Raw genomic sequence first — 21,715 nt, 5'->3', positions numbered from 1 at the left:
GACTCCTTACCATGACTGTAGCTTGGGGTCACCATGTTCCTTTGTGCCTAAGACAGGGAAAGGCCCAGTGGTTTTTCATGCCACAGGCTTAAAAAAAATCACTTAATATTTAAGGGACAGTCATTTTATAAAACATATTTTAAAGTGAAAATGTAATTCTTGAAAAGGCATTTTGATTCTCAAACAACATACAATTTTCAAACGCCTCTATTTTTAGAGATGGCTGTTTGATTAACTCGACAGACAAAGCTGATGGATAAAATTCCTTTAAAATTTGAAAACACAACATCGATTTATACAGATTTCCTTCAAGGCTTCCCTTGTTTACTTCCTACTTTCCCATTACATGGTCCTGGAGAGAGAGGCAAAGAGGTTTGACAACTGCTTTTCCTGTTGGCAGTGTGGACACGGTGTGGGAAGGGATACTGTGGCCTCCAGCCATGTGATGTCACATTGTATTTCCCAAAGCATCCTTAGGTTCAGTGGGGATGTGACAGCCACATCTGTAACCCATACCGTGGGAATTCTGTACAACGCATAGTGAGTCTCCAACTCACATGTGGAATTGGAACTTCTCTTGCATCCTTGAGCACATCATTTTTTTTTTCCCAGAATGGTGACCAGAACATATGGGAGTTTGGGTTTTCTCTTGACTATATATATATATATATACATATATATATATACTTAGGAATGCATGTATAGATAGATATGCATGTATGCATATGTTATTAGAGGAAAATGAATTAGAAATGATAGATACTGATGGAAGAAAAGAAGGAGAGCCAGGAGAAGAGAGTGGAAAAGAATCAGTGTTTATTAAGCCCCGTAGGTGGAAGCCAGTAAGGGAGCTGAGGTCCCGGGTATGTAGTTCTCTGGGTGTTAAAGAATAACCGTGTAGAGAGGTCTTTCTGTAAGGAGGGAGAGTGCTGTGAGATGAACCGAGAGCCTGTCAGCGAGTGCTCATCATGACATTCGGAGGGAGAACAGAAGGCTGTAGGGCACTGATTTTGGCTTTGTCTCCCCTAGGTGCTGGTCTGCTGTCTCACCCTGAGACGAGTTATCTTTGAAGTGCTGCTGAGCAGTCGAGATAGCATGACTTAAAAGTGCATGTCCCTAAACAGAATTCAGCTTCCCAGAATACAAATGCTGAGAGAGAACCAGAAGGGGGGGGGGGGAACTCTAGCCCAAGACATTTTCCTTAAAGCCCCTGAGAACACTACCAGTCTTTATAATTTAAAACATCCTGGAATTGGTGGTTTCTGGGTATTAGTATTAGGATTTTGGCTTATTTACTTCTGTTTTACTTGAGGGCTGTCAAGAGGTGAGAAATTGCATTTTATGATGTTTCTAAAGCCTCTACCTGAAGTGAAGGGAGAGCGGGGGAAGGGTAGACTGGCAGAATCCTTGTTCCAGAGGACACAGTGAGGACAAGCTGAGATTGAGATGTGGCAGATGGGACTGAATGAAAAGCAGCATCAGCCACTGCAGAGTCCCACCTAAGCCTGAAGGAACTCCTGGGCAGTTTGAGATTTTGCTCAGATGTTGTTTTACTACTCTCCCTGTGTTCACCATCCAGCATCACATGAGAAGTCTCTGGCTTCGCTGCCTTCCTTTGTGTTTTTGGACAGATTTCATGTCTGAGTCCCGTTCCTCAGCATGTCCTGTAGCCACAGCCCCTGCCATTTAGCAGATCCAGGCTTACTCACTGCATGTTGCTCAGCTGCTTCCTGTGTTGTACTGAGCCATAGAAGATGACTAGGAAAGCTGGTACAAGCTGAGGATCGGAAGGGTACTCACAGAAGGACAGGCATGAGGCACTGGCAAAGGTGGCTTGGTGCAATGAACCCTGGAACACATACCCTGACAATCCACAGACAAGCAAACAAGCTCTTTCCATGTAAAGATGACCAATCCTGCCAATCAAAATAGTGGACACATAGATATGGAAATCAAACATTGCCTGCTGGATATTATTGGGCTAGCCAGTTCATTATGTTGTTGTTGCCATTAAATAGGAAAGGTAACTTGTCTAGGTTCTCTCCCACAAATCTAGAAGAATGAGTGTCCTCAAATGAAGCACCAATTACCCTAAACTTTGTCTGCTTTAAATACTTTAATGATCACTTTTTTTTTGTTAGAATTATGCACCCCTACCCCAGATTTATGTGTTACACGTCTAATCTTTAGTGCTCCAGAAATTGAGCTTAGGAATTAGGGTCACTGTAGATGTAACTAGTTCAGATGAGGTTATGTTGGAGTAGGGTAGGCCTTGAGCCAATATGATTGATGTTCTTATTAAAAGAAGAAATTTGGAGATAGGCTGGCACCTGGGAAAACCATGTGGACACTGAGGTACCCATCGGGATGATCTGTCTGTCAATCAAGGAACAATAGCAAAGATTGCCAGAAAATCACCAGAAATGGATGAGAGAGACAGACAGACAGACAGAGAGAGAGAGAGAGAGAGAGAGAGAGAGAGAGAGAGAGAGGACATATTCTTCCCTAGAAAGAGTTAATCATTCCCATACAATTGTGCCCATATTCTGGACTTCAGAGTTTTGAGGCAATGGTTCCTGCTGGTGGTTCTAATTCAGTGGTTCTCAACCTGTGGGTCGTGACCCCATATCCTGCAGATCAGATATGTGCATTAGAATTCACAAGAGTAGCAAATTTACAGTTATGCAGTAACAGCAAAATAACCTTATGGTTGATGGTCACCACAACATAAGGAACTGTATTAAAGGGTCTCAACATTGGAGGTGTTGAGAACCACTGCTTTCTATTAGTTTTAGGATGAAGTTCAACCTCCTCCCTAAAGCACTTACAATTGATCTTTCTTACCCTGAGGCTGCCTGGATTGTCTCATTCCTCACTTGAATCTCCATCTACAGAGCATCAGTGAATTCCCGAAGAGACTTTCACTGTGCCTATCCCTTGGCTTCACAAATATCTTCAAATCCTCTTCATCCTTTATTGCATCTGACCTGGTACCTTTTTACTTTTGTTTTCCATGCTCCAGATTGGGCGTTGTTGTCTCTGGAACCTCAAGCTGACTTCCCAGCCACCACTTATGGGAGAAGGCCATATAGGATGCTCCCCAAACACTTTTGAGATATTTTTTGTTTTAATATCTAGTACACCGGGTTGGGTGCTTATTATATGCCTTTCCCTCATCAATAGCCGTCACAAGGGGTTTACCCCTTGATGTAAAGGCCACGTTCAGTCTCTGTCTGCATTCCTGGCATTCAGGACGTGCTTGGCACAGAATGACTAAGCGGGTCTTCATAGAAGGAAGGAGTCTATGAATGGTTTTCTGCAGATGCACACACCAATATATCCTCAGACTAAGGGTAACACATTTTGCTCCTGTGGCAATGGGCAACTGAAATAAAAACACTCAATTTATTACTAGGTATTGCTTCCACATTCTTTTTCTTTTCCTTCTCTGGATAACTCCCCACAGTCACACACTTTATAATGCCTTTAGATGTACGTGACTGAGAATTATTACAGACTATAGGTCTTTCATCTTCAGGACTGACAGTCTATGGGCTCCATCTCTCAGGAGGGAGAGACTATTATAACTACATTTTTGCTTACCAAGAGAATTGTTAATGGTTATCCTGGAGGGAAAAAAATCTATAAATATCCAACCTATAATGAAGCCTTAAGTGTACGTTCTTCCTTTACTAATGAAATTCTTTTCACGTGTACTGTCAGAGCGGCTACAGAACCATGACACCAGGATAGAGACAAAGCCAGTCATGAGCTTTACCTGTTTGGTCCTCAGTTTGGAATCCGTTGACAGGTTGTTGTAGGTGTAATGTGCTTGTGTGACTCCACAAAAGAGAACAGCAACTATGCCTGAAATCCAAAAGAAAACCAGTCAAAACCAATGTTCTTTCCCAAGTCAAAGGACAGGGTTGGGAAAGAGACTTGGCTATCAGGAGAGGTAAAACTCTCAACAATTACCATTGTCATGAAACCCAGGTAAATCTTCCTACTTGCTTTAGAAAGGTCTTGGAATTGAAACATACAGAAAAGCATTCAGCTGTAGTCTTATTAAGAATGGAAGTCGTCTCTTTCTCAAGAGAAATGGCACTGTAGTAAAGAGTTAGAAAAGCTACTTTTAGAAACATGTAAAGAAAAAAAAAAAACTGTGAGAGTCAACTCTGGAGTTCCCAGAACAAGGTCCAACTACTTAGCTGCATTTTCTAGTAGCTGGTACATCCGCTTTCCACTGTGTACTGTGGGGGAGCCTGAAAAGGCTCCTGTAGTACTGTAATTTAGTACTGAGTCTATGAGTCACCAACCTAAGACCTGGACAAGGCTCTTGTTGCTCTTTCCAATGCTGCCGGTTGCCAAGTATTGGACAGGAGGCCTCATGTGCTTCTTTGCATCTCTAGCAAAGCTGGGCACACTCTTTTTGCAGCTGAGCACCAAGGAGCACCTCCCGCCCAAGCCACTTACTCCTGGAAGGTGGTAGGTCTGTGTCTTCTGTGTGCTTTCCACCAGCCCATCCCTGGCCAGCAGCGGGGAGCATTTCTTAAAGCTGCATTACTTGGAGCTTTGAATCACACATGCCACATGCCACGCGGGGACAGAGACTCAAACAACAGGGCAAATGTGTTATTTGTTCCTTGGCTCTGCCACTCTGAGTGTCCCTGGGCTGGGTGGACTTTGGTAAGAGCTCCACTCTACTTTAGATTAAAGATTAGATTAATTATGGGAAATTGGGCATAGAGGGGGGCTTGGGGAAACACATAGGAGATAAGTACTCCTCGACTCAGAACAAGGGGATTGAACTGAATTTTAAGCAGTAGAGCTTTTCCATCTAAAAACACTCGTAAATTAAATGCTGATGATTCATCAGAGTATAGAGCTATGTGAGCTGAATACCAGCATTTCAAATGAGCTTGAAATAAAGGATTTTAAAGGGCTGAGCTTTCTCATATGTAAACTGCATGCATTTATTTACATGGTGGTTATTTTTCAAGTTGGTATCAGATAAAATATTGTTAAAACATGTTTATATACTACTAGTACATAGCCATTTATTTCCCTGGTGTATTCCTTTCAACATTATGTTTTAAATTTTTAGATAAAGATAAAAAAACAAGCAGGAAAATTTGCTAAGAAACATATATCTAATAAGTGTTTCTGAAGATTTTTGGTAAGTTTTTAGTTTCTTAGTATGTCTTGGGAAATTCCAAGGAAAGGAAAGAAAGAAAGGAAGGAAGGAAGGAAGAAAGAAAGGAAGAAAGAAAGAAAAAAAAGAGAAAGAAATCTAACATTACTCTATACAGAATTTCTATCAAAAATCAACCAGGACCAGGAATGCTTAAAGGTGGTAAGAGGTTGAATAGTAGGATCACCACACATATTGTTTGGATATGAGATGTTTCTCGGTATTTGTTAAAAAATATCATGGTGCATCTATCTCAAGTCCACAGGGGAGTCCTCTGATTGAGAGCTCACTGAACTGGGAAACCAATCTGGAGGGGATGGGGATAAATGCAAAACTGTGGTGGGTAGTGAATTATTCTGAGAGTAAGAATGAATAAGATCCTTTGCAGGGTTGGGAGAGGCTCAGCGTGGTGGACACTGATGGTGAGCTGGTTTCCTCTCCCTCTTCCTGGTTACTGAATTGCTGTATCCTCACACACAGGCTCAGGCTCCTGGTGACTCAGCATCCCAGTTTGCTGTCTCCCTCCGTTCAGCATAGCATCTTTATTTTCCCCCATGGTCCTGTCTTTGGGCTCACTCTTTCCTTCTCCCACTGCTCAGCATCAAGTGCATTTATTAGCCAAGCCCAACCACTTTTCAACCCCTCTAGTCCTAATGTCTTCTTCTAAGCAATCATCATTTTTAGTTTGGATGGCAGCAATGTTTTTCTAGGTGAAGTCCTTACCTTCCCAGTTGGTCCCTCATGATCTATTCATAGAGCACAGTGATCCTTCGAAAACAATTTGGGTCATGTGAGTCTTCTGCCAAGAGCTCTGTAATGCTCTCCCTGCAGCACTTACACCTAATCAGATTCTACTTGCCCCAGATTCCATTTCCTGGTGTCAGCCTTCTCTTCTCCTGGCACAGATGTCCCAAGGAGAAAGGTAGACCTCAGACCTGTTCCTGACTTCCTCTTCCAGGTACCTAGAGAAGAGATCAGGAACCCCTGTGGACTCCCCATTTCCAACTTGGTCCTGCTACTTGGTGCCAGCGGTGCTTGGGCATCCCAACGGAGAAGCGGGATGCGATATGACAGGGCATCTCTTCAGATGTCACATAAACAGACAGACTGCCCCTAACCACTTGGTAGAATTGACCCTCTCATCATTCTCTACCTTCCTCTTTGGCTCCCCCATTCCATGTTTCCTACTGTCATTTAATGGTTTACACATTTGTCTGGTTTTTCTGCCTTCCTCACAGAAAAAGAGCTTAAGAGCATCTTGGGCCACTAATCCAGGAACTTGAGAGTGTTGTTGGTAAATAACGGAATATTTTTCTCTGTAGAACGAATGGATGAGAGACTAAAATCACTTTGGTCACCTTGGAAGTGACAGCTAAGACGCAATGTTCCCCCAACTTTCTTTGGTTTCCTGCCTATATTAGGCCACTTACGCATGTTTTGAAGTGATCCCTATCTACCTGAAAGCTGTCATTTCTGATATTCCAGGGAAGGAGATATGTCATGTGGTGATTATACATCCAAGATGGCTCCCCAGAGAGGACGACTCTGAGCAGGGTTTTCTATCTCTGTTGTCTCATTTCCTTACCTCCTGTGGAACAGTAACACACAATGTCCCTACTAAATATGTTCAGAATCCTGTGTCTGGCGACATGAGATGCATGATAAACCATGAAGATCATGTGATCAGAAGTAAATTGTAATTAAAGTAAAGCAACGAGATTGATCTGGCCTTTACTATTAGCATACATGATCATAATTCTACAGCCTGGTAATTAATTAGATCATATAAATTACTATGATTAGAATGACTTTTATAAGCCAAACACATTCTGAAACTGTCTTATCTAACTAAAACCTAAGCTACCCCTTCTTATTGGAAGTTTCACATTATGATTTCCATTACCTGCAATCAATTCTGATCTGAAAATATTTGGTGGAAAATTCCAGAAATGCTTCCGTTTAAAATAGCTTTTATTTTAACTTGTTGTTTTAACTGCCCATTTATTTTGCATTTGTTGTTACTGATCTCTTACTATGCCTAGCAGATTAGACAGTGTCCAGGACTAGGGAACAGGTGGGGTCTTCTTCGAACATGCCCTCCATGAGCAAGGGGGAACTGTAGTATCCATAAAATTTCTACTGTAGAACAAGAGCAAGGGGGAACTGTAGTATCCATAAAATTTCTACTGTAGAACAACCTCAGAGTGGACAATTTTCTGTCTTCTAATGCATATTTTATTTGCAACCTAGGTAGTTCTTGTGTTACTGTCATGTAGGGCTCTGCACAGGAGCCTTAAATTTAGCTCTGTTTCAGACAGCCACATGTAACAGGCAAGAGGCCAAGGGCTCTTTGTGCTATCCACCAATCATGACATAGCTCTAAATCCACCTTCCTTCTCAACAATGATCCTGACTCCAGAGAGCACACACGGCAGTCTCCTGGGGGTGCTGGCTGCTTTTGCCAGGGTGCAGCCCCAGAGTGGGGGACAAGCAAACTGCCCAGAGGACCCCCTCCTGTTCACTGCTCTGCTTGGCTGCACCTCACCCGTGGTTCTTCATCCTACTTCTGCAGGCATGTCCCGCCTCCCTTTATGCTTCACTGTTTTATTGCATCTCCAGGGCAGCTCTACTCTTCTCTGTGTGTAGAAAGAAAGAGAAGGCAGGAAGTGACGTCAGTTAGGACCAGGGGCCTAAGAGCTCCGACTTTCTGTATGTGTGTATGTGTTTCCCATAGCTCTGCCTAGTCCATGTTTTGGGTCCACATTTGCTATCTGCAACAACACGCTTGCCATTTAGAAATACTCTCAGCCTATATCTTCCTCTTTAGAACTGGGACTGTGAAGACATCAAGGTAGAGGAGACATTATATCCTAGAGGCCTCAACTCAGTCTCTTTTTCAATTCTCCATACAATTGGAATAGGTATTTATAAAAAGCATCAGGGGATTGGTGCAGGAAGAAGTCACTTAGGACTAAATAGAGGTCAGAACAAAGACCACAGAAGAAATGGGACTGTTTTTTATTTCCAGTCCCATGGGCCTTGCCGAACATATGTGTTACTCCACAATGGACTATGAGCATTCTCATTCTTGGATAGGTACAGGCTAAAGATCATCTTCCACTGTAGAAAGGGCTCCTTTTCTTCAAGTGTAAGGTAGATAACTTAAGTTCTATGCTTTACTCATTCCTAAACATACTTCATCAACCCTTCAGAATTAATATATCAGTTTTCATTATATACAAATATATTTATTATATTTATTTAAATTACATTATTATATAATATCACTATATGTATATATTATATATCTCACCATGTTATGTGTATATATATATGTGTGTGTGTGTGTATATATATATATATATGTAGTGTGTGTGTGTGTATGCATATAATAGTTAAAGAAAAAGAGCTCTGTTTGAGTCGGAAGGGGGTGTGAGAGGGATTGGATAGAGAAAGACTGTGGATGAGGTTATAACTGTATTTTAATCAAAAATGAAATTGAATAATCTTGTTTAAAGAAGCTGATTTCTTGTGGATTAGAGCTGTAAAAAAAACTGCTTTATGAAAAAAAAAATAGACAAGGACAACGGGGACTTCGCTGTGTCTATGCCAAGGGCAGAGGCAGCTCAGCAGGGGGAACCCACACCCTGTCTTCTGAGTGTAAGCACTACTGTTTCTCACCCCTCCCGCTGCCCGTCCTCTGCACTCCTGGAATGTGCTCAGCTACACCTGCCACTGTCCTCTTTAGACACTCGACGAACCCCTTCTGGAAGTTCTATTGCAGCTCTGCATCGAAAGAAGAATTGAACCTAATGCAGTCCATGGGTATCTAGATCAGCAAATACAGGGATCTTATTAAAATACAGTTATTTGGGCATAAAGCCCCCAAATCTACATTTTTATAATGTCAGGAGATATTCTGGTCCCCACACTGAACTTCGAGAAGCAAGCTTTGACCAATGTCAATTCATGCTACAGCTTGGTCTCAACCTTGGATAGCCCTCAGATGAGACCCGTGCCTTGTTCTTGATTCTTTGAGGACAACAGATTTTTTTTTGTTGCCCTCCTTTATTTCTTATTTTATCAATGTCTCTTGTTAATGTTAAGGAAAATTTAAAATCGTATTTCTGTTTCTCCTTCTCTGGCTTTTCTGAATTGACATGGTTCTATGAAATAAATTTTTGTTTCAGAAAAATAAAATTATCATGTAGGACTTTTGAAGCCTTTAGTTATTTTTTTTTCTTTTCTTTTTTTGAAAGCAATACTGATGAGGTAAAAATTACTTACACAGAGTAAGTTAACAGCATATTTTATCACCAAATAGTTCAGTAAAATTTCTCTTTCAAAGAAAGGAAACAATGCCTATCATTTAATTGCTATAAAATTATCATGTCATTTTTATCAAAGTGTTGTAGGCTCAGAAATTAACAAATCACATATAGGCAACTAAATGTACCCATTAGATATTTAGAAGTAGACTTTTCTTAATGAGGCTGAGGTTGAAGATAAAATAAAATTAGAAATTATAACTTTCTTAGAAATAAATATTACTAAGTGTATACTCTATGTCAAAACCAAAGGGAGAAAATAAAAATTATTTGGAGGAAAATTTCTAGCTTTATATAGAACTTGTTAGTACAAGAAAGATTGACAGTAAGTGGACTGTTACCTTCAAGAAGTTAGGCATGTGGCATAAAATAGATTCAAAATAAGTGTAATAAAAATCAGCTAGCATCTAGTGATGCCAATGCTGAGTAAAATGTAGAGAGGTAAAGGAACACCTGCTCTGTCAGGAGCCCAGAGCATCTCCAGTCTCTGCCTCACCCACGTTTCCATTATCTGTTTCTGAACGGGGTTAGAAAATGAATGTTTACCAGGTCCAGCACGGCTGGGATTGGAAAACAGTGATGACAGGGTGGGAATAAAGGAATGACAAGTACACATGCTGAAAAGCTGTGGTTTGGTAGACTGTCCTCTCCCTAATAATGAATGCACAGCACATGGAGGGAGGGTTAACTAGTCTCAGCTGGGGTGTTTTATAAGCTCTGAATAACCAAAACCTTATGAAGCTCAAAAAGAAGGAATGCCAGAATGTGAATGCCTTGGTCCTTCCTAGAAAGGAGAACAAAACACTTATGAGAGGAAATACAAGGTCAAATAGAGGAGTAGAAATTGAAGAGATTGCCTCACCTGGGGTTCCATCCCATCTGCACCCACCAAACCCAAACACTGTTGCTGATGCCAAGAAGTGCTTACTGGTAAGAACCAGATATGGATGTCTCCTCAGAGGCTCTGCCAGAGTCATAAAAATACGGCTCAGGATAATTGTAGCTAACCATTGGACTGAACACAGGGAACCCAGTGAAGGAGCTAGACTTCAGACTGAAGGAGCTGAAAGGGTTTGCAACCCCATGGGAAGAAGAACAATATCAACCAAACAAACCCTCCAGAGTTCCCAGGAACTAACACACCAACCAATTTGTACACATGAAGAGACCCATGGCTCTAGGTGCATATGTAGCAGAGAATAGCATTGTCTGGCATCAATGGGAGGAGATGCATTTGTTCCAGCAAAGGCTCATTTTCCCAGTGTAGGGGAATGCCAAGGTGCTGAGGTAGGAGTAGGTGGTTGGGAGTGGGAGCATCTTCATGGAAACAAGGGGAGGAGGGATGGGAGTCGGGGGAGAGGGGATAACATTTGAAATCCAATAAAATATATTATTAAAAAACCACATTGAATGGAATTCTCAAATAAGTAATAAAAAGGGGAAATGCTCTTCATTTTACATCTATAAAATATGTTGATTCTATTTCTATCACCCCTGGAAAAACAAGCAGCCATTAAATGCAACTCTGGAAGAAATCAGGAAGCGGTTTAGAGAAAGTAAGAATGTCTGACTCATGTTTGTGCACAAAATCGCCTTTCAGCATCTGCCCACTGAGGTTTCAGTGGTGGGCAAGGTCATAAAAGGCTTGGCCACAGGGACTCATTTATGCAATTCTGAACAAAAATTAGAACCAACACTTTCAGACACTAGTTAAAAGAACTGTTTTGAGAAACCACAAAGCACACAGTTCAGTTCAAATTCACTGGCAAGGAAATTCAGGAAACAGCTATTTGGTAAAAATAATGATACTGTTGGTATGTAAATTATTTCCAGAGAGGACAGTTTTCATGCAACAATTGCTGCCTTTTGAATAACCAAACACTGTTTACACCACCCCCTGTTATTTATACTCTGGACCCCCTCAGAGACCTCTGTATCAATTCACTAGCTTACATGTTCAAGGTTCATGATCCCGTGACTGTAAATTATGTAAAACAAGTAAGACTACACTGGGAATGAAGAGTCCTGGGACCCTTAGGTGATTTTTCAGACACTGAACAAATTGGATGATGGGTTCAATTTAAATTAATTGCACTCCACTAAATCCCATTGTCTTCTCTGTAAGTGAAGAAGGGTAGTCTGCCGTAGTGGTTTTGACCTGGGATAAAACAACTAAAAGTTGGAAGAAAATATGAGGAGTCCATGATTTAACAAGTACTTTTGTGCACTGTTAAGTAATAGAAGAACAATTATGGACAGGAAACAAAAGCATGTGGCATGTGACAGACATATTTGTATTTTAGCTTTAAAGAGTCAGACATTTTAGCAAACACTGCTGTAAGTAGTAACATCTAAGCATCTTTACCCTAAAGTGTCTGTGTTAAGAATGCCAAGGTTTTTACGTTGCGTTGAGGTCTGTGTAAGATGGAAAGGAAGGACTGCATGGGGCACTACAGATGCAAACGAACCTCCTGTCCACCTCCTTGTCCTCAGATCTGTCCACTGCTTTTCTGCATTGTCTCCAACCCACAATAGTTTCTGGAATATGCCAAGCACTCACATGCTTGTTTCTCAAACTAAGTCTTCTCTATTTCAGGAAATGCTTATTTACACTGAAAAGAGAACCCGAGGCCATGGTTTATGCCCTTGCACACAAATAAATGTTTCATGGGGATTGATTAGCAGTAGGGTCCATTTCTTCCTTCTCTTCAACTGTTTTATTCAACTCCATGATCACCTACACTCTCAGCCGCTGATAGCGTTATTCCCCATCCTTTCCTCATTAGAAGTCGATAAAGGCTTCAGGTAGGGAAGCGTAGAAATGAATGTCTGTCACACGGAGCATGATTTTCTTTGACATTAAATGCAGACTTGAGGTGTTTATGAAGTTAGAGATTACTGCATTTTGAGACAGGAAATATTGATTATATTACCAGAACACAGAAAGAGCGTAAAAAAATAAAATAAAATGAAACAATGTTTCTTGTTCTTCCAGAGTACTTTGAGGGTCTCAGGGTCGATGTGCTAGTTTTCCTGCTGTGCTTTCCTTCATCCCTGATGCAGTACAAGAAGCCATTCTGACAGGCTTGCTACCACTGCTGAGAGGGAACTTGGAATTGGAAGTCCAAGATTTAACAGAGTGGAGAACTCCTCCAGGAAATATGAAGGAATCTAAGTTTCCAAAGTGTACGTTTCCTGTCTTCTTCCCCATGCTACTGTCTCCTTCCCCTGCTTGGCAGCTGAGTAGCTGGCGGATTGGTTGGGAGTCTGTGGAACTTAAGAGGGAGAAGAGCATGAACCTACGTTCTCATTCCTGACTTCTCTGGTGCAGACAGAATATGCATTTCAGAATTATTCCATATTGCAAAGTTTTCAAACTTCCACCAAGCAACCCCCAGGCTCTCCAGACCCCTGACTATCAATGTAAGAAAATCTTTACTTACAAGACTACAGTTTAATGTAAAGGTTAAGGGAGGAGAAGAGAGAAGAGAACTTTTTTTTTTTTTTTGCTTAGACTCCTGATATTTTGCTTATGGTTTTGGTAATTCATCAGCCAACCTGCCTGTCCGTTTCCTTAGATTCAGCAAACACAGTTATAGCAGGATAGCTGGACTTCCTAATCAGTGATTGCACGTTAGCTGGAGATACAACATCCCAGGTGGCTGTTCCACATGGGTGGGATCCTGAAGCTCTTTAAGTGACTTAATTGTTGTCTGTGAGAGTAACAATTGCCAATCTTCAGAATCTAGAATCAGCGGGAAGAAGGGCAGCTGGAATGCCTCTAGGAGGTTCTTGGTTACATTAATTGATGTCTGTTTGACTGGGCACGCTCACTGGCTGGCCGGAGGTCCTGGGTTGCAGAGGATGGAGAGAGCTGAGTACTCCTGAGCATTCCTTATTTTATCTGCCCGTAGGTGTCATGTGACCAGCTGTTTCAAGCTCCTGCTGCCTTAACTTCCCCACTGTGGAGGACCGTACCCTGAACTGGGCACTAAACTAACCCCTTCCTTCCTTAAATTGCTTCTGTCAGAGTATTTAATCATAGTGCCAGGAAAAGAAATTGAGAGAGTCCTTCCCCATCCTGTTTTAGTGAACGAGGCCATTGAAGTACGCTTCCGGAAATATCTTTGACTACCTTTCCTTCCGCCACCCGTATATTGGTTATTTATGTCACAGCCTGACAATTTTTATACTTCTGTGCAGAACGTAGTTGTTGGGAACTCATTTTATCTTTTTCTTTTTTTTTTTCATTCTGCCTCCTGACACTCTGAGGTACTGGCTGAGAGCACTCACAGCGGAGGAGTCAGGGTAAGGTTGTTCACTGCTTCTATTGCTTGTACAGGTGGTTTGGATATTGATATGAAAGGCAATTTTCTTTGGAAAGTGCAGGCGTGAGCCGAGGAGCTACATCTGGAGAAGAGGAGTGCTCTGCCTGTGCACTTCGGTGTGCTTGCCCATGGTTCAGTGTATAGACAACCACTCCCCTTGGAAGCCATGGGTACTTGTTTCTGCAGCCTGGAGGCCTAACCTCTTGGCTCAAATGTTCCTTATCTGTCAGGAGTCTTGTCTACACGCTGCTCAGATGGCCCTGTTAATGCGAAACCAAGAGCAGTGTGCTAGGCAGATTTGTTAAGAAAAAAAAAAGTTCAAATTAAGACCCTCAGGACAATTTGCTTCAGTTACAGAGCACCATAAATATGATATCCCAGCCCAGTCATACAGCATGTCAGATGCAAGCCAAACAAAACACATTCGATTATAAGCCGAGAGCTTTCTATAGAATCTTTCAGCCCGTTTTGGTTTTTTGTTTTTTGTTTTTTTGTTTTTTTTTTTGTTTTTTGTTTTTTGTTTTTTTTGCCAGTCTGTGAGGTGATGAAGATGAGAAGCAACGAGCCCAGTCACAGAGATCGAACAAAGTCTTAACATGTCAGGGAGAAGTTCCTGCGGCAGGAGACCTGTTTTCTTCAGCTGTTGTGAAAGAGAAGAGACTTCCCCAGTTCCACAAAAGCCTTTCAGGAACTGACCTGACACATGTCACCTCTTCCTCACCAGGCAGCATAATTAGAGTCGAGACTGCCGACCAACAGGAACATGCGGTGACAGGTCAGACATGGTTTCACTATCGAGTTCCCTGGATGTGCCAAGAGCATCTTCCTTGCAGCTCATGGTCAGTGAATGGACCAGATCAGGACTGGCAATAACCTTTGTATGGTTGTTTACTTATTTATCTGTTGCGGAACCTTTAGGCTCAGACTTCAAAGCTTAGCAATCAAAGCTGGTTTCCTTCATACTTTCCAAGTTTATTTTCTCGGACAGAAACCATTCTAAGCTGAATAAATAGTGCACTATATTGTTTAAATTTTGTGTGAAAGAGTGAAGTATGCCCATACCCTCCCTCCTTCCTCTGTGGCTATAAAATAGGCCCCAGGAATCTAAAAATGGAAGATGAATTTCTTGTAGCAGTGCCTGGGAACAGGGAATCATTAGATACCGTGTCAGTGTGGTTGTTAGAAATCACCCACATTGGTATTTAATGACAGTCCTGAAAGTTTGCTTCTGGCAAAAACTGGACCCCCAAAGTCTCAGCTGGGAAAGAGATTATAAAAATGAATTTTCAAATCACCTTTCCAGCTGGGCTTGTTGGTTATCTTCATAAATTGAACATCAGCTCCTATGACAGGATTCAGTTTCATTAGGGATTATGCTATACATAATGCTGCCGAATTATTTTCAATATTCAATTTAAAATAATGGCTTAGTAACCTAACGACTTTTAGAAAGTAGGTCTCAGCATGAGGAAAACCTCTACTGATCAAAAGTCCGGGACACAGGTATAAGTAATCTCTTGGAGAGAGCACGTCAAGGTCTGCCATTTCTTCAGAAGTCACATTCACTATGTGGACAGTGTCCCTCCCTGGAAACTAATGAAATCCCTTTGCTATAGAAGTGAAGAGATAAGAGCCAATTAAAAGAATGGCTTGTCCCAGCTCCTGTGAGTCAACCAAAGAGCCAGAAGCCAGTGGCTTCTCCTTCCACTATGAAAGTGGCTAGCTATGAAAGCCAGGCACACACAGCTTCACAGATTCTTTCTTCCGGGGCTCTCCTTGCTGTGAAGAATCCCAGATGTCCATTTCAATGTGTGCACTCTCCTCCCTGAGGAAGGCTTTTTATTTACACTTAATACCTGTCCAATCTTCCTAAAGGAGCTTCCTCAACTGCACTTGTCCTGTTTCCAGTAGCAGCAAATTCCTGAGGAGCAGAAATGCCAGCCTTCATTTGCATGTCTAAAAGCCACTTGTTTCCTATAGAACCAAGTTCTTTCTCTGGACTGTTGAGTGCTCCCAGGTGGTCTCCAAGAGACAAGGATGGGGCGGTGGTGGCAGACATTGAAGTGGCTACGGGAAAGATGATGGAACTAAATCAAATGATCATCATCAAATTAGTAACAACTGAAGCAAACACTGGAGATGTGGAAGAGAGAAAGCCCCTTCCCACAGGAGTGCTGCTGCTGCTGATTCTAATACAAAGCTGAAAGGACGAGGGTAATGATCTCAATGCAAGCTATCTTCAAAAAGCTTGATTTTTGCTTGTTGGTTCGTCTCTAAGTACGCACCTGGCCCAAGTACTCTTGCCTCAAGGCTGTGCTTCCTTTGAACCTCATTTCCTTCCTGGTCTATCATCAACTTGTGGGTGCCTTTGTGACATGGCTTGTAGATTATTATTTTCTTGATCCTGTTCCGGTTTCTGTGTGAGCAATCAAAACAAATTCTGGCTACTGCCACCAGAGGGGATTTATTGGAAGGATGCTTGGTAAGTATAGGGGATTGGTGGGGGGGGGGGCGCACCATGACAGTGCCAGGGCTTCACTGGCTGGAAGGAATAGATGGCCTCAACACAGTTCTGCTATTGCAAAGGACGAGTACCAGCACTTATACACCTTCCTATCTCTCTCCTATCATATCCCAGGGAAAGTGTCTGGTAGACTTGGCTACAGAAGCTGTCAATCATTTTACTGAGGGAGGGTGAAATACCTTGCTTGTCCTTCAGTAGACGAATGGATACAAAAATCGTGGTATATTTACACAATGAAGTACTACTCGGCTACTAGAAACAATGAATTTATGAAATTCCTAGGAAAATGGATGTATCTAGAGAATATCATCCTGAGCAAGGTTACCCAGCCACAAAAGAACAGACATAATATGCAGTCACTGATAATTGTATACTAGCCCCAGAAAGCTCTGAATACCCCAGAAACAACTCACAGACCATATGAAGCTCACAAAAAAGGGCCAAAACGTAGAAGCCTCAGTCCTTCTTAGAAAACAAAACAAAACAAACAAACAACAACAACAAACAAAAAACAGCAACAAGTATATAGCACCCTCTCAGAGTGGGGTACACCTAGACGTTAAATCATTAATAACTCAAGAGCTAAGAAGATAGCCTTGTGGCAAGTTTTGGTATTCAAAAATTATTATGTTTAATCTATACACACCAAGAGAACTTTGACTATTTCCATGTTACATTTTGTTTTACATGTACTTTATGCTTATGGTAACCAGTAAGATTTCAATGCATACTATTAAACCTTTAAAAAAAAATCAAGTACTGACAAAAATATACTCATATAGTTTTATGCCAAAATGCTTTTAAAAATCTGTACATGTATCTCTCTTTTTATTTAAATAAAGTTGTAAGAACAAAAGATACTATTATCCAATGGACTGACACTTTCTGTCTCTCTTTGTCTGTCTGTCTGTCTCTCCCTCTCCCTCTCCCTCTCCCTCCCCCCTCTCTCTATCTATCTCTATCTCTGACAAATTACTATCAGTAAAAGTGGGAATGGGTGGCAAAGAGAAGCACAGACACATTCCTCCAGACTAGGCTATTCTCCTGTCCACATGTTTTAATTTTTGGCTTAGCACATATGGAAATCAAGTTCATGGTGATCATTAACTTGGTCTATGGATCTGTTCTGTGATAGCCTGACCCTGGCCAGAAAGAAGGGTCACTTAGTATCATGGAGTCTGGGATGCATAATTGAGAAATTTGATTCTCCTTTGAGCTGTTCTGACTTATTCAAAGATTCAAAAGACAAGCATCAAGGCTTAGGAGACTCAGTATGTAGACTGAAGACCTGATTTCAGTGGCTCAGAATCCAGTATTTAAAAGACTGGGGACTGCAGCAGCCTGGAATCCTAGTTTCATAGAGGTAGAGACAAGAGGATTCATAGGACTTGGTGGTCAGCCAGTCTAATCAAATAAGTAAGTTCTAGGTTCAGTGAGAGACCCTGTCATAAACACTAGAGACTGAAGAAGACATTGAAATAGATCTCTGCCCCAAACACATGTGTATACATGCATGCATACACACACACACACACACACACACACACACACACACACACACATACACACACATACACAAACACTGAGCACCTTTGATACTTCGATCTTGAATTTGTGGACCTGGTAGCCTATTCTAACGTCTGCCTTTTAAGCCTACATATCAGGTCAGTACTAAATTTCAGAACCACAAAGAGTAAATGAAGTAAGGTAGTGAGATATAGATGTGTGTGGACAGTCAGTCCCCATGCGTTGTAAAACCCCACATTATAAAATAGATAAAGAGATACTTAAAAAGTAATTTGTAAGTCTAATATAAATATAACCACAAAAATTTACTGAGGACCATAAAAACGACTTAAATAAATACATATAATTCTCAAACTATTTTTTGCTTGAAACATAACATCATTTTCGATTCATTTAGAATTATAAAAGTATGAATACTAAAGATAGCAGATTGGCCTTTTAAAATAAGGAGAAAATGTAGGAGATTGATCTATTGGAGATATATGTCTATATATCTATAATTAATTCTTTGAGATTTATTTCTATTTTATGTGTATGGGGTTTTTTTTCCTATGAAGGCATGTTTTTCTGTGTACCACATGCTTGCAGCATCTATGAAAGCTAGAAGAGGACACTGGATCCTCTAGAGTTGGAGTTACAGATGATTGTTAGTCACCATGTGCATGCTAGGTCCTCTAGAAGAGTAGTCACTGCTCTTAACCTCTGAGCCATCTCTCCAGTTCTTAGCCATTGGATATTAAGATAAAACACAAAGCTGGAATAATTTAATGAGTGGAAATCAAAAGCTGAGTGAACAACGTGAATCCCAGAACATATACATAATACATGGGTTCACAGAGGGATTAAGTCCATGGGTCTACCCCACAAATAATACCGAACAACTACTACCACAATAAAGGATATATTATCACTAAAGAAATATGTGGGTCTTCTAGAAAGGGGATAAACTTATTCAAAACTTGAAAAGGTCTACACTGACCATATTACATGAAATAAGCAAACAAAATGTAACATATTTTAAAGGGAAAGGGGGACTGGAGAACTGATTCCATGACTAAAGGGCCTTCTGAACAAGCATGAGGACCAAAGTTCAGATCCCTCCCCAGTACTCATGTAAATGACACTGGGTGATGTGCTGACACACCTGTAATCCCATTATTTGGGAGGTAGAGAATGGGATCCCTGAAGGCACTGGCTAGCTAAATAAGCTAAGTCAGTGGGTGATGAGGGAGCCCTACCTCAATATATAGGGTGGAGAGCAAACAAAGAAGGTACATATTCAACCTCTGGCCTTTACATTCATGAACATCACCTACACACACACACACACACACACACACACACTTAATAAAATAAAAAGGCAGGTACAACTTTAAGAGAATTTATAGAATATATGACAAATGACAGCTGAATTTTCTTGATAAAGGACAATGAGAACAGAAGGTGGCAAGATGAGGAGTTGACTGAGAAGAAAGGAGGAAGAGCTTACCTGGTGCTTTGGCAAAGGCAAGATGCTGATAAACAGCAGCACACCCTTAGGATGCTTTTATTCAGTAAGAGGGGAGTACAGAGGGAAATGGAACTCGATGATAGTTGTGTGTTAATAGGTTGATGCTGTGATGATACCCATGTTGGCTGACTAGTACAGAAGACAGTTAGGTTGAAATATTAGCCCAGAAGTTTCGTTTTTGGCAGTTATATAAATAAAAATCTGCATAGCTAGCTATAAGGAATACTACTTCAAAAATATTAGTATTAGAAACTGTAAATAATCAAAGAGCTTGGTAGAATAAGTTAAGGTAAGTTTATGTGCCATAGAACTGAAAGTCATAAAAAGCAATTGTTATAAACTGTTGAGTTGTTTATTACTTTCCTAATTAACTACTTAAATGTATGACTGTATATATTTAAGTGCATATTCAATTGGTTGTGTGTGAATGTAAATATATATGCATATATTTTCTTAGGTGGACATAGTAAACATTAATAATAGTTATAAACAGGAAGTAATGATACAAGCTGTTTCTAATTTTGTTTCCTTCTGTGAATATATACTTTTAAAACTTTCTTCAGTAAATATCTTTCCATATTAGTAAGCTAAAAATGATGACATATATGTAAAAGCAAATGTGCTATAGTCAAAATGACAGAATCCTGTTTTCTCAGCCAAGTCTCATTTGAAAACCAAGTCATAGAACCTACAAGAGAAGTGAAATGGACATGGGAGGCTCACAGGCCAGCTTCCAGAAGGACACACTTGGTGATGCTCAGGCTTAGAGAGTCTTTCTAGGAAAAGGTGGCACATGGGTACCCTGTCTAGATCCTGTGTGCTGTGCTCTTAGTGTGCCAGACAAGCAAGCCACCATGACTGCTGTCCCCATTGTTCCCAAGCCCATTCCATGTTATACTCCTCTGGGTTATTGCTGCATATTCATTTGATAAATGCTTTTTAAAAGGTCTCTAGGTTCTATCTTTGAGCCATACTAATTTATTTCTAGTCCAGGATGGCCCCATTACCATGAGATGAGATTAGATTGCATTGGATATCAGGCCCTCAGATTTCATTGAAGGTGAATATGGGAAGTGACCATATGAAGAACAAGTCTCCAAGTCTTTCAAAATGAGCATTAAAGACATTTCCATTCTGCTGTTTAAACTCTGCATACGATGATCCAACTGATAAAAACCCCTAAAACTCTAGTAACTAACTCCTACATAATTTTTTTTGTCCATTTTCATAAATAAATGTGACTTCCTTTGACACGGCTGTTTTAGTCCTGAGTTAGTTAACATGTCCTCTTTTGACTTTGGCTAGCAGAGAGCTCAGAGCCATGCCTATTGCCAAAGTACAGCAACACACAGCTGCCTGATTTTGCAGGAAAAACTCTATCCCAGAACACGAACATTTATCCTCGACTAAGAGGCCCCATGATATGCATGGCTGGCATTATGAGCTGTTACAAATCCAGTTTGGAAATCAGCAAGGATTAAATAACAAATAAACACATAAGTGATCTGGACTGACCAGCCTTGGTCTTTGGCAGTAGGAAATTCTCATACCTAGCTTGGTTTGAATCAAATGACTCTCAGGCAGAATTGTCTAAATCTGGAGTACTGCTCGGAAAAACCTGCTGCTGGCTGCAGTCATAGACACTGGGGTCTTCTCACAACCAAAGCCTGTACCTGCTACTGTCCACCCGTGAGGTCCTCAGGCCAGTAAGGGTTCCAGAGAGCTCAGAGACATGCTTGTTGCCAAACTATAGGAACACACAGCCACCTAACTTTTTCAGAAAAACCCTTCCCCAAAACGTGAATACTTATCCTTAACTCAGAGGGCCCATGAGAGAAGGTTGAGCAGACTAGCAAAAGAACAAGGTAAGAAGAACCATCATACAGAGTTTCCTGTGGCCTCTGACCTTAGAAGTACTTTCTAGAGCAAGATGTAGTTGAAATGGACCTTAGAATAGAAAATCTTCATTCATAGAAATGTACAAGTTTTAGGCATGTGTGTGTTTGCGTGTGTGTGTGTGTGTGTGTGTGTGTATGTGTGTGTGTGTGTTTGTGTGTGTATGTGTGTGTGTGTGTGTGTGTGTGTGTATACATGCATGTCAGTATTAGAATATACTCCCTAAGCTTCCTAGGAGGCCAGTTTTATTCTTACAGTTAGCATGTTGTAGATAATTTCACAAGTTAACTATAGAAGAGTGCACAGAAGAGACAATGTTTTTGAGAAACTGTGATCTAAGGGATTGTTTCATTTAAATGACATTATCTATCACAGTCCCCCAAATGCACAGCTCTTCAGCAAACTCCTTAG

At 41.0% G+C, this 21,715-nt stretch overlaps 1 protein-coding gene across 1 annotated transcript in view; it reads right to left on the bottom strand.

Moving 5' to 3' along the window:
* SLC9A9 (solute carrier family 9 member A9) overlaps positions 1-21,715 on the bottom strand; it is a gene marked incomplete at its 5' end in the record, with an annotated part of 529,192 nt that overhangs the window by 255,383 nt on the left and 252,094 nt on the right. Inside the window, one exon of the mRNA XM_080934770.1 lies at positions 3,779-3,867. Coding sequence (XP_080790896.1) covers positions 3,779-3,867 — 89 coding nt within the window. The remainder of the gene's footprint in view (positions 1-3,778; positions 3,868-21,715) is intronic.

Source organism: Micromys minutus (assembly GCF_963924665.1).
Source record: "Micromys minutus genome assembly, chromosome: 21".
Classification (NCBI taxonomy): Eukaryota; Metazoa; Chordata; class Mammalia; order Rodentia; family Muridae; genus Micromys; species Micromys minutus.
The sequence above is the reverse complement of the archived record's forward strand: the minus strand, read 5'-3'. Positions and strand labels throughout refer to the sequence as shown.